Source organism: Scomber japonicus, chromosome 5, assembly GCF_027409825.1.
Source record: "Scomber japonicus isolate fScoJap1 chromosome 5, fScoJap1.pri, whole genome shotgun sequence".
NCBI lineage: Eukaryota > Metazoa > Chordata > Actinopteri > Scombriformes > Scombridae > Scomber > Scomber japonicus.
Window position 1 is genome coordinate 8,689,012 of NC_070582.1, and position 14,046 is coordinate 8,703,057.

At 38.5% G+C, this 14,046-nt stretch overlaps 1 protein-coding gene across 2 annotated transcripts; it reads right to left on the reverse strand.

Moving 5' to 3' along the window:
* Positions 1 to 778: 778 nt before the first annotated feature.
* On the reverse strand, positions 779 to 13,126 carry LOC128358634 (monoacylglycerol lipase ABHD2-like). 2 transcript variants are annotated; one of them, XM_053318966.1, is made up of 11 exons: positions 13,061 to 13,126; positions 12,659 to 12,739; positions 11,182 to 11,417; positions 9,219 to 9,394; positions 8,680 to 8,847; positions 8,018 to 8,201; positions 7,628 to 7,720; positions 7,044 to 7,145; positions 6,876 to 6,945; positions 5,069 to 5,153; positions 779 to 1,901 (listed from the first exon to the last, which is right to left on the reverse strand). In XM_053318966.1, exons 3-11 carry the CDS (start codon positions 11,391 to 11,393, stop codon positions 1,675 to 1,677), a joined length of 1,317 nt encoding a protein of 438 aa, XP_053174941.1. In that variant the 5' UTR covers positions 11,394 to 11,417; positions 12,659 to 12,739; positions 13,061 to 13,126; the 3' UTR covers positions 779 to 1,674. The 2 variants fall into 2 exon arrangements, with proteins under 2 accessions (XP_053174941.1, XP_053174942.1); XM_053318967.1 differs by lacking the exons at positions 12,659 to 12,739; positions 13,061 to 13,126 and adding an exon at positions 12,014 to 12,033.
* Between the last annotated feature and the right edge of the window lie 920 nt (positions 13,127 to 14,046).

Sequence of the window (14,046 nt, forward strand, 5' to 3'; positions counted from 1 at the left end):
GAAGATTTGTGTGCCTTCATTTAATTTTTGTGTTTTTCTGTGCAGGAAATCTTTCAGTCTGAATTCTCCTCGCTGTATTTATTGTATTACACAGGCAAACCCACCTATTAGGTAAGAGGCGGCAAGCAGCTTAAAATAAACCCCCCAAAAACCCTCAGTAACTTATGAAACTCGTAAAAAAAAAAGTTCCAAGTGTTCAAAGTGTTGACTGATATCAGATCTCGACTGTATATGAGCCGCCTTTTTTTTTTTTTAAGAATAAAGCATTGGCCATAATCCAGCAGATCAAACATTAAAGTTTTTGAGCACTTTTTGAGTACCATTGTAAAATAATACACCATAAAGACCAGTCAGTGTGTAAAATGAAATGGATTTTTCATTTTAAAACATTTCCTGTTTGTGCCCCAGTTGTACTTTCCTCTCTTGTGTTTGCAAACATTTTTTGACCTTAATCTATCCTGAACAGCTCTTTAAGTTTTCCAGTATCTCCTGTCCTGGATGGTAGACTTCAAAATCCAACATTTAAGGGATTGAAGCACCTGGTGGCAGGAGCATCACAGTAATAATCGCTGTTACATGCTGGTTTTTAAGGTTTGTGGAGAAATGAATGGAATGGGACAAAAAGTAGGAATGGGAAAAGCTCACCAAAAGCAGTGCAGTTAAGTTAAGTTAAAGCTAGTTTGCATGAAGCCCCCATATTCCCATTTAACAACACAGAAATAACTGCTACAAAAATATTAAATAATAATAATAAAAAAAAAATCATGTCCGTATTTTTTAAACATCCTTAAACCTCTACCTGACACCCTGATTGCTGTATTTCAAAGGTCAGCAGCAACGATGCAGGCTGATGGTCCGCTGCTCATAATGGAAATGTAAAGAAAAAAATCTGTTAACGTGGTGAACAAAATGACTGCTAAACCATACATCCAAAAACAAAACTGTTTAAGAAAACATGACTCTCTTAATAGAAATAGACAGCATCATGTCAAAGAATACGCAACATAAAAGAAGAAGACCATTAGAGACCATTAAAACGTCATGTTGACATCGTATAAAAGCTGGAAATCCTTTAAACCTGTAAACCTTTTGAAGACTCCCGTTTATATTAAGGCACTTGCATATAGTGGTAGTAAATATTGTTTTTTTTAGGGAGCAAAAAATGTATATACTTTAATGTATTAATCCACTTTAAGGCTATCTGGTGCTGATTTATAAGTACCTGAGTATTTGGGAAACCTCTCAGTGGTGATTTATGTGGGGGAAATTTCACCTTTCTCTTCTTTCTAAAACACAGGAACAGGTCATAGTTATCCATTAGTATTATTTTATGTCACCCTAACAACAGTCCAAACGAGACGAGAGACGCAACAGCTGCCAAAAACCAGCAGATGGCGAAATGTGACTCATCACAAAAGAGGAAGGAACAATTGACTCTGAGGTAACGTTACACCCTCAGATATTAATAAGTCTGTCATTTGTAATTTACATTTTTGTGCCCCCTACTTCTCCTTTAAATTTAGTTTTTTTACATTTCCAACATGTATCAGAATGACTCAAGTGTAAGGCCGTTAGTGCTGAAGAAGAAGAAGGAGAAGAAGAGCAGAAGAGCAGCAGCATGCCCGTGTGTGTTTTGATATGTTGTTTTTTCGTCTCCAGTCGTGTGTGTACGTGTTACCCGCTGAGCGTTGCCCCTGTGCTCTGCAGGCGAGAGTTTGTGTCCTGTTGGCTGCTCCTCTGGCAGTCCAGCCTGTTCTTCTCCCAGTGACAGATGGCGTCTGTGTACTGGACTATAAACTTGTCTATCCAGGTGAGGGGCTGCGGAAACAGTACGTCACCCTCGAAGAAGCCCAGGTGGCCTCCGTGTTGGGTCAGGGCAAATATCACGTTAGGCATTTTCTCTGGAGAGGAAGACAGAGAGACAGAATTTATTTTTATTTATTTTTGTTCTGTAAAAGCATGACTCACATCTACTTCAATGCTGGTTCAGTTATGCATCTAAATGACTTCTGACACAGATTAACGTATTGGTTGACCAGTGATAACAGATTAAAAAATGGGGCTGGTGGAGTCGCTGATCAAGTACAAATTTATCAATATAGGTGGATATTTTGGCCAATAAATAACTAAAATATAAAATCATTTTCACCTTAACACATAATTCCTGATAGAAACTGCCTCTAATATCATCTAAAATACATATAAATGCCACTCCTTACGGGCGTATTTAAAGGAGCAGTTAGTGATTTTTAACCACTAAGGTGCAGAAATCCTCCAGTATTAAGTACTCCAGTACAAAGAAACACAGACCTGAGACATAATTGGCTTATCTAGTTGCCCAAGGTGTTAGCAAACATTTGCCTATTCACACATACAGCAAACACAGGACAACACAAATATTCTGTTGGAGTCGCCTGAAAAGTCAAATATTTACTCTATCAACAGACCAAAAGCATCGCCTTTATTCAACTACCTGCTAATTACGACTGTATCTAGCGCTGTGCAGCTGACGTAAATTCTGCTTATCTGAGTTTGTTTGATGGAAACTGTTGCTCAAGGTTTTTTTTTTTTTTTTATATACAGAGCGATAAGAGTAAATTCAACCATCTGTGTAGAAAATTGTAGAGTTCAAAGTTAGGAGTTAATTATTTAAGGTGAAGCTTAATGGCCATATTATATAACACAGTCAATAGTGTATATACTGTTATCAAATGTTTAGCTAAATGGAGTGCTATTAAAAAGGAGACATATGCAAATCTCCATTTACATATGTTGCTCCGGTCTCTTTAAATTTACCTTCCTGAAGAATAAATTCTGTTCTGATCAGAAGCTGCTCCTCGGCAGACTTCCACCAAACCAAACCAAACAACAGTAGGAGGATTTCACTGCTTTTCTCCTTCTTCCTTACTCAAAATATGAACTTCCTAAACACATCTGTACGTGCCTAAGCCTGAGTCTGATCTGAAATATGTGGGCAGATAAAACAAACAACCTCAGCATCAAAGGCTACAGAACAGACATCCATTTGTGGGCATGAGCGAACACACTGATGTCAGTTTGAGTTGAGGACATAGAGGTAACTTTGTAGAGAAGGTGTGCACAGCTGGTTGAAGTCCTGGCTTTTGACTTGAAGGTGGCATTTCTTATATGTTGACTTTAGGTTTAGGTAACTTTTACATGTTTAAGATAAATATCCAACATCATAACAGCATAGAAATAAAAGAAAAATGTGTCAAATGTATATTATGACTAATGACCAACTCCTCACTTCTCACGGCTGATGACTTAAAACTCAAATTGTGAATTTCAAGAAAAGTCAACGGTGAGCACAGAGCACATTTCAGTGTGAGGGGGCGCTATCTGGCACTATAACAAAAACAGGTAGTGTACCTTTAACAATTAATGAAGTACAGCAGACACATGTTCAGTGTTACTGCTGTGTAAGGTCATAAAACACCAAAATTACCATGGTTACAGATACTGCACTTATAAATAACAAATGTTTGGGGAACAGTTTATAGTGTTTTAGTGCTTAAACCAAAGCACCAAACAATCATCATTATTTAAGCATTTATAAAGTATGGCCATACTAACAGTACACTGTATGCCTGTCAGATGCTGAATACTCAGTCCTTTGGTTTTTTGTTTAATCTCCAGTCAATTACTAATTAGAGACTCCCTCATTGTGTTGATGTGCCGGTATTAAAAGTGGACGTATCGTCAAAATGAAAAACTGGGAAGTCAGCGGTGAAGATGTTCAGTTCAAGGCTACTTTCCCTTTCTGTTGTTCTAAAACCATTTTCACACCCTTAAACCCCAACCACTCTTTCTAAATGAACACCCACACACACAAGTTGCTCCCGTTCAACTAGAAAAGTATTTCAGCTTTCTACTAGGCACCGAAACCAGCACTGTGTCCTTTACTTTAATCTGAAGTGTTGTATAATGTTGCACAATGTCACCCAATCTCAAAATCTCCCACATCTATTCTTAGAAAGGCCAAATTTTCAGGAACTAAAGCCTGAGGCAAGACTTCTTTTGTTCAGTGGATTTTAAATGGGTTTCCTTCTGTTTGTCTTTACAGGGAAGTGTTATCATTTATTTTAGTTAAAAAAAAAACAAAAAAACAAAGCTGGAGATGATTTAAAAAATGCATTAATGAAAACTATTTAATCCAAATCTGCATCACAGTTGAATTGCTGTGAATAATAAAGAGAAAACGTAATGGAAAAAAAAAAGTCTAATCTTTGTAATCCATGTTACTGTATCTTCAAGTGGAGGGCGAGTCTCAGATTTCACTTGTCAAGGTGGAAGTCATAACACACAGTAATTTACACACTCTGGGGTCAGTGCATGTAACCACTGAGGCAACACACACACACACACACAGCTCTATATATATAATCCAACAGCTCAGGCGGATCACATGGCCCTGAAAAATTCAACAAGACTGTCTGGGCTGGGTGGTGTTGAGCAGAGAGCTGCGACAAGACTTTATCAACACTTAAGACTCCGGTGTCTGACTCCACAGGGAGAGGAGGGACAACACTTCATTCAGTCTAAAATAGGGTTGATTGTTTCACTGTGCGGGCAAAGTTTTATGGTTGTAGTCATCGGTTTCTAGGAAACACTCAAAATTATGCACAACAAACTAAATATGAGCCATTTAAACCTCTTAGTAAGAGTTTAGTCACTGACCACATAGTGCTGCATTAATAGCTGCAGAAAAGGAGGGAATACTATTATATTCATGCATTTAATAAGGTTTTATAAGGTTCTTTTTAAAACAAAAATTTGACCATATCCAGGTTTCTGGGATTCCTGAACATTCCCGAAATCATCTGGGATTTCTCTTCCTATACAGTCCCTGATACTGAAAATGTGAGTTGTACAATCATAACAGGATTTAAATCCATAAGTCCCATTTAATATTACTGTATTTAAACATCCACAACATTATTAAGGCTACAGCAATACATAATAGCTGTAGTAATGGCCACCATTGTATACTTCTAATTAACTACCAATAACAATCAATGATAAGTGAATCTTGTCCATTGACACAAACCTGAGAGTGTGCGTGGAATAGACAGCAGTGACTGATGTATTAGTGGGTCGTCGGAGGAGTTTACCAGCAGGAGAGGCACAGTGACCTGAGAGAGACAAAATCACAGTTTGTTTGTGAGTAACCGAGGAAGGTCTACTTATACACTGTGACATTTTTAGGACCAGCAGCAGTATTATTAGCAGGAGGTGTTTTAGTAGAAGCAGCAGTATTAGTAAGAGTGGTGGCAGGTCAGGTAACTTCAGCAGTAGCAATAGTGAAGGCAGTATTTATTGTTCATGTCATTCATTCATTCAGTCATTCATTGAGGAATAGTTTAACATTTTAGGATCTTTGCTTATTCTGCTTCTTTCCAGGAGTCTCATGTCTGTGCTAAAGCTAGAACCAGCATGCGATTACTTTAGCTTAACATAAAAAATGGAAACAGAGGCAAATAAGTAGCTGGCTCTGTGCAAACATAGAAATACACCTCCCAGCACTTCTAAAGCTCACAATATTTTACATACCATTTGTTTGGTCTGTACACAAACAGTAATACAACGGACGACGTGTGGTTTAGCAACAGAAACAAGGTGGTTGCCAGGCAACCAGTGGGGTTGCTGTGCAGAAGTACAGTAAATAAGGAAATTACACCTCACAAGTTCCTGTAAACTCACATATTTTCATTCTTACTTATTTTTGCTGTAAGTATGTATTATAAAATCATGTAAATCAGTGGCTGTTAGAGGTTTTGATACGGGCAGATTGTTTTCCACTCTGGAGACACCCAATCTAGCTGTTTCCTTCTGCTTCTCCAGTATTTACGCTAAGCAAGGTCAATAACCTTCCAGTTTTAACTCCATGATAAAAACACACGCAAACATGAGAGTAGTGTTTATAAAAAAGCATGAATAAGCATATTTCGACAAAGTGAACTACTCCCTTAACTTTAACCACACAAGAGCTGGGACGCCAAGGCTGAAACACTAACTTAAAGACATTTACAACACCAGCTGTATAATGAGTCACCATCATAGTAGTTATACAAGTAAAATTACACTGACATTACAGTAGCAGTAGTAGAGGAAGTAGTCGTTTTAACTATAGTGGTAGTAAGCAGCAGCAGTATAAGTATGAATATCAGTCCTGATGGTTGTAAAAGTAGAAAATTAGAAGAAAAGTTGATGGGTGGTAGTACCAGTAAAATATGTAGTACTGTAGTAGTATTACCAGCAGTAGTATTAGAAGGGGATGCTTTAAAAGTAGGTTAGTCAGTCTAGTATTACTATAGAGGCAAAAGTATAATAGTGGTACCAGCAGAAGTAGCAGAACAAATAGTACACATTGTAAAAGTAACGGTATTGGGAAACAGTTGTGTTGACTTTAGCAGTAGTGCTAGATTATTTAATGACTTAACTTCATTCACAGTAAATGGCATAAATGTAAATGGCTGAAAATTAAAAAAAACACACAAAACAATAACTAAAGTAGCAGCCGTTGTACTGAGAGTAGCAGTCATAGCTGTGATAATAAGCAGATATACAATTAGTAGTAATTAGTAGTATTTGCCGAAGCAGTAGAAGTAGCAGTACAAAACATATAGCAGTAGTAATGGTATTAGTGTTAGAATCAATAGTAGTTTAAATGCCAATACTACATAAATCCTTGTAGTAAAAGTGATAGTAATACTAACACATAAAAGTAGTACTGTAGTCATATGAGCAGCAGCAGTCGATGTAAAAAGTAACACTGGTGGAGTCAGTGGTACTAATATACCGTCAGTCACACCCTAAAAGTTTCTGTAGTAAACATCTAAACACTTGTTACTCACTTTGTGGATGTAGTGCACACAGCTCTCCTTCTCGTAGTACTCCTTCACCGAGTCGTAGCCGTGGAATTTTCTGCGGGGGGTGAAATCGTGACAGTAATATTAGTAACAGATATGATGCCAGTGAAGCCATTAAAAGCCCCATAAAATCCAAATTTAACAAGCTTTCACCTCATGATGCTGTCGTCAATCTGCATCAGAGACGTGGCCGCGTACAGTCTGCTAAATTCATCGTCACCAATGTTGCTGGAGTTCATGCTGAGCAAACTGTTCCTGTTGAAGAGAATAATAAATAAAAGATTAGAGGAATATTAGATGATATTGAGACGAATCAGGGCAGGAAGCTAAATATTTGTTTCTGAGACTTTTTGTAATGGACTGTAACCTCTTAATTATGGCTGATTCATTTTTTTCAACATTTGGCTGACATCTATGAATGAGTTCTTGTCTCTACTGGACAGATGCACCAATGGATGTCTATCTTGGTGTGTCAACAACTTACAATTGCAAAAATGAATGTGGAGTAAATACTTAATGTATCTTAAATAAAGCAAACTTCAAGCTAAGTACTGTTGTTTTCAGACCACACGCCAGAATCCAAAGCAAGGTTACTGTTTAGAGTTCATAAATGATTCATATTTGACCGAACTGAAACAGAGAAGAGGAACTTCTTTGGCAGCTCTTTGATGAATGACTATAAACCTGAACTGTTAATCTGTAACCGTAGAAACTGTTGTGTTGTTGTGTTTCTCCACCTGTGTGACAGGATGAGCTTCTTCATGTTGTCTGCCAACACAAAGTTGTACAGTCTCCGGCACTGGTCCCACTGAAGGAAAGTTTCCTGGGCCCTAGACAAAACACACACACACACACACACACACACACACACACACACACACACAGACGTATTAATGTGGAAATACCCCTCTGAACACTTCTCTTACAACCTTTTAGTGCACATATTTTATTCAACAGTGTACAAAAAGAAAATATGGGAGATTATACTAATTAAGAAAAGCTATTGACATCAAATTAATTATTTAATATTATCATCTCCATTCATTAAACAAACAAAGGTTTTGACTGACAGTAGTATCTCAAACTGAAGAACCAGCCATGTATCTTTATTTATGCATTTCACTAACCTGAGGGCGCTGTATCCCTGGCAGACGCTGGCACAGCACAGCACTCTGTCCTGGTTGGATCGGTTCTCACCCAGGAACTTGCACACGATGTTTCCTCCCAGACTGAAGCCCACGACCACCAGCAGAGTGTCGGGGAGAGTTCGCTTGATGCAGTTCACCATGGCTGCAAACTCCCAGGTACAACCTTAACAAAAAAGAGACACTTTGTAGTAGTGCTAATAAAAATTGAAGTTGAAATATGCATGTTGGCCTTTTTTTAAATGATGCTTCCACCTTGTCTAATGTAGATCTCATGATATTTGTATATAAACCCTTTAATTTCTTGACACGACTCCTAAAGCATGAAATTAGTTTTACTCAGCATGTTTCTATGGTTAAAGTTTGTCTCCGTTTTCAGTCAGATTTAAACCTTTTTTAAAAAATTTATTTCACTTCTCTGGAATTAATGCTTTGCCAATTTCGCAAACCTCACAGGATGCATGCTGGAAAACTCTACATTTATTTAGAATTTGTAATTAAGCAGCACATAAACTTAACCAAAATCAAAATGCAATGATGTAAACTTCACAATCACATTTTTCTGGATACAGCATGCAATCATGTGTTTGTGTTGATGGGTTTTTTTTGTCAGTCACAGAGCATCACGTGTAATCCCTTCTTACCATAGGTGAACATGCGGGGGGAGGTGAGCTCCACGTTGGGCAAGGCTCCCAGGTGGTTGAGGACAGCACAGCGGTATCCCTGCCGCTGAGAGTGATCCACAAAGGTCCGAATGTAGTTCTTCTCGCTATGGTTACCGATCCCAGGGCAGATTACCATGGTTATGTCATCTGACATGCACACAGAGAAACGCATGAGGGAATACATGCACAAACATACAAAGTAGGATCGTTTGTGTGCGTGAAAATGGATGCCATGTGATGTTGTGTTGATTAAATTGCATGCCATTCTCCCTCATGGGAGTCGATTAGCTGCGTTCCTGCTCTTGCATAGTATGAGCTGCTTGTTATATGAGGTTGATGTACTCACGATCCAAACACATAGCACATAAAACTCAAGAGGATAGACACAAAAATAAAGGCAGTTTAACTAAAAAATAATCTGTCAATTCTTTTTATAGAAAATTAAACGTTTTAAATTCTAAAATAAAAACCAGCTGCTATGATGTTTAAATGGAGACAGACTGCTGTTTGCCTCTGACCTCCTGTGCTGTGTTCTCCGAGTGCTTCAAAGAGGTCAAAGGACGCTGTGGCCCCGTCCTGCATTGGGAGAAACTTGCGGACCCCGCAGGGCGTTGGAGTGTTGACACGTCCCATCTTGCCATACAGAGCTGTCTGAAGATGACCGCTCTTCCCCCACAGCAAGGGAGGAATGTATCTGTCGAGAAGGAGGAGTACCAAATTACACAACAACCCTTTAAAATCCACCCTGAAGACGCTTTCGGTACAGTCTTAGCAAAGATTATCAACACTCACACACGGACAAATACAACTCCAAACCTAAGACGGTGACAGACAAGGCCAAAGGCCGCAATTTAACTGACTAGCTCAGGCAGCTGAGATGGATTTGAACACACTGAGCTTGAGTGGATTCATTACTTGTCACTTAGTTTTTAGCCATACCAGCTGAATAGCACTAGAGAGAGTAGTCAGAAGCCTGTTTGGTTGGTTTGTCCACCACTTTGTACAAATATCCAGACAGTGAATTGTACTGTAGTAACTACGGTGACCCCTTTCGTACCTTTATCATGTCCAAATCTGAATTTGTCAAATACTTTTGTTTATGACCAAATACCTGCATACCAAAGGTAATCCCATGTACTGTTCTTTGTGTTTAGTACAAATGTTAGCATGGTAAACTACTGACGTTGAGCAATGAGCTCAAACTGCCAACCTCACAGAGTTTCTTGCATGGCTGCAGAGTCTTATTATTGATAAGTTCTGATCTATGACGTTCATTTTCATCTTGTAACTCAAGTCATCTTCTTCCCGTGTGTATGTAATGAGTGGATCACAAGCCAATCAGATAGTAAGTTGCAAAATGTAGGGTAGCTTTGTAAAAACGTACAACCCATATCTGAAGCGATTAGTCTCGGTCTAGTGCCCACAAGTCCAAGTCCACTTCTGGCTCAGTCATGTTCAAATCCAACCAACAGCAACAAATGTGAACTAGCAGGAGAGCTGCATCTTCATTTTGCATTGTTATTGTGTATTATCTCTTAAGGGTGAGGTTTTAAGATAAGCCCAGAGTGGGTGTCTACCTCACCTGCACATGTGTTTTATTTTTATTTTACTATTTTTTTCTGACTTCTATTTTACATATGTGCAAATAAAACAATAACTGTTGGTATATCATTTGTTTAGATATATCTTATTCTTTTGGATGGCAGTGACTAAATGCATGAATATTTAGGGGGAATAAGTGACAGGAAATGGTATACACGGGTGGGGGGTGTTGGGGGGGGGGGGGGGGGCACAGCTCTCACTAGACCACAAAGAGAGTAACACACTACTGCTGGCAGAACAGGAAACACACAAACTGGTATATTCATCATTGCTTTAAACAGCTAATTCAATAAACTACGAGGCAAACAGAAACTACTGTATGGAAAATCTGTTTTCTGGGTCTGTGTAAGATCACTAATGGCAACTGGGGGAAAAAAAGGACACTGGAAAATTTTAAAACTAACTGGATCTTTCTGACATTCACCAAAAACAGTTAAATCAACGGGAGTCCCAGTTCAACTCAGGTCATGTCTGAACCACTGGGCTCGTGGTTAAGTCTCAGAGATTAAATCTGAGTTATTATTAAAATTTATGTCAAATCCACAGTCCTCAAGTCTAAATCTGAGAAACCAATTCAAGTTAATCTTCTTCTTTAATGAAAATGCACAACAGTCTTCATCTGTCTCTCCATGGCATGACAATCTCACTTCCTGGCACTATGGGCTCGAAGCTCTGTTACACCCTCATGTTAATTGTTTATAGGGTAGAAGTCTGTAATTAGGATTATACTGTTAACTCACCAAATCATCAGGTATACTCATATCTTACTTAATTTAGACCCAGTTACCAGTTCAAGTTCAAATGCAAGTCATTCCCATGTCAGTCTAAGTTTCATCACTTGTATTTAAAAGGAGTAAACACTGATAAATGCTCTCTCACTCTCTGGTCAGCAACGGGCAGGCTTTGAAGAGGTAGCGGCTGAGCGGTGTGTCCTGGTAGCTGATCTCCGGCGACGCTGTGGTACTCTTCAGGTTCAGACAGCGGACGATGACGTAGAGCACGGTAGCCACGGCTGCCAGCTTCACGCCGTCAAACATGGCTGGCAGCTCCGAGCTCAAGGTGTGGATGTGTCCGTCATCGAGGGTGGCCATTGTAGGGAGTGGGAGGGAGTCGACCTAGGTGCAGTTAAGAGAGCGTTTAACTTGCTGTAGATGATTCATAAGCTTACAGAGGGTGGAGTGTTACTTAGAGAGTTAAATGAGTCATGGGTGAGCCTGAAAAAATGACTCATAAAAATGGAATTAGACCAATAAGTTTGCCAGTTCTTCCATTTTAGACTTTTTCCTGAACTATCAGATTAGTTATCCACAGCTGCTTTTACATAACAACAGCTACACAAAATAAACTGTAAAACTGTACTTACTTCACTTTTTATTGATCTCTGGTTGTTAATCTGTGTCTGAACTGGTGATGCAAGTTACTACATGGGCTACAAAAGGATTGTGCTTTCCTTTTATATTAAATCTCTGAGCAGGAGTTAAAGTCCACTGAATTCACAAAGTGCAGTGAGCATACACAAGATCTCCTCTTGAAGTTTTCTCTTTATTAAATCAATTGAAATAAGTCTACTTGAGGCTCTGCTTTTCTCTTCATGTGCACTGCAATCTGCTCTCTCTTTCGACAGCTGCTAGTCCTCATAAAGTCTGTATTCTGACGTCAGTTTTGAGTTTTTGTTTTTTCCTGTTAGTTTGTGTCTGGGTGAATATCTGACCTTCTGCAGCAAACTTTCAATTTCTGGCTCCCACCACGATAAATACGATCTCTTGATGTATTGGTCACTAGAAACACACAATTCATAAAACAATGGGTTCCCAATTTTTCAAGTTTGTCTCAAAACAATAGTCGTGCCCAAATGCAAACTGAAACAAGTTCTTCTTGTTGTGACCTTCCATCTAAATGAGTCAAAAAGAGTAGGTATCTTCCCATGTTACAGTCTTTTTAGTTCCAAAGTTCCTCTTTTAGTTACTGTACGTCCACCGCAGCTCAACAGGGGAAACACTGATGCTAGGAGGAAGACTGTAAATGTGTCAGATGTCCACTTGATATGACTAACTCAGACTACCTCATAAAAGCTTCAGGTCAACTTTTAAACACATTTCTGCACTGTGGATCCCATCACAGTCATTGAAAACACATGTGTAGAGGGGTCAGTATGAACAGAAGGCATGTTGACATTAGCAAAAACCTGTTTCAGTAGTATGTCCATATGAATGCTGAAACAGGTTTTTGCTCTGAGTTGTGTTGTGACATACTTGAAAGCTTGTTAACATGTCATTTAAACCTTTCAGGAGAGTTTGCCGCAGTTTTACCAAGAAGGCATTGATTTTAGTGATTTGAATTTTTTTTTTAAACTTACCTTTCTGTCTCACTCTGAAGAAAGTGGAGAAGTTTCAGTCCCTCCTTGATAGAGCTGGAGTGTGATACTCCTCTTTCAGAGCTGGAAAACAAACTTAGCTGACTTTAAAAACTTTATGTTAAATGTTTAAAAAAAAGCGACATAAAAAAAAGCATCATGTTACTGGCACATAACAGAGTGTCTGCCGTGCTTCTGTAAACTTCAATTAGAGTCACAACTACTCCTGTCGGCTCCTGTTCTCCACTTCTTTACTCTCTTTTGTTTTGTCACTCAGGTAAAACTGTTCCTACTGCAGGCCCAAGTGAAGCTGAGAGCTCCAACAAACACTAAAACCACAATGACTTCACACAAACTACGTACATTTTTTTAAAGAGAGTTTACAGAGACTATTTGCTGTCCTACCATCGTGTTTTGTGGAGGCTGTGCCAGAGTCTGGTCGGATCCTCCCGTGTCTGTGTGAACACCGTCTGTTTACTGCGGAGCTGTGACTGACCAGCAGAGCTCAGGACGCATTCACGTGTCGTCACAAAGCTCCGACATTTGGGCACTACAGTGGTGAACACTTCAACACGACTAAAACAAAAACATATTGTAGTAGTTTATTTCTCTCTTTTAAAAAAAACATTAATTCAGCTTTTTAATTATATCCACTTGTATTCAACTAGTTATATAATCTATAAATTAAATCGTCTGAGTTTGATTTGATTGTAATACCGGAATATTCGACAGTAAAGAAAGGCAGCAAAAAGAAAAAGAAAAAAAAAAGAAAAAAAATGGTGTAGTTCACTTCCTACTAAAAAAACAACCAAAAAAACAGTAACCTATTTTTCTTGTCACTCCCAGCTGCGGTTTTCTTAGTCATATCCACGTCCGCCCTTTTGAAGCTATTAACCTGTAGTCTCACATTTTAGAACAGCACTTAAATGTCACACCAGTATCATGTACACTTTCAAATTATTGTAAAAGAAATAATCTCTCACAATAATCAACACCTTGGCTATTATATCACTGATTAAATTCACACAAACTTGCTATAAGGGACACTCACTTCCTACACAACTAGCCTGTTTTACATATAAATATCATAGCTATATATTGTAGGAGTATGAAAATTAACCATTTAACATATAGGGAGGAAACTTTTTTAATGGTAAGTGGCAATAAAATAAGACAGATTTCTATTTGGTTGTTTGGATGTTTTAAAGTGTCTGTCATTCTTATAAACTGCAATTACAAAAGAAGCTATTTCATGGTATTTAATTTCAGTTTCTGGTGCAGTCTGACTTTCTGTCATTGAGTATTTTTACCACTGGGTGGCGCCATGCACCAACAGGATTGATGATGATGAGTGACAATTAAATTCACTTATGCCCTTATGGTATTTTTTA

Coding starts and splice junctions, on each gene's coding strand:
- LOC128358634 (XM_053318966.1), bottom strand. CDS start 11,393: ATGGCCACCCTCGATGACGGACACATCCACACCTTGAGCTCGGAGCTG. Junction 9,395..11,181: donor TGCCCGTTGCTGACCAGAGA/GTGAGAGAGCAT, acceptor CCTTCTCGACAG/ATACATTCCTCCCTTGCTGT. Junction 7,146..7,627: donor AAGCTCATCCTGTCACACAG/GTGGAGAAACAC, acceptor TCTCTTCAACAG/GAACAGTTTGCTCAGCATGA.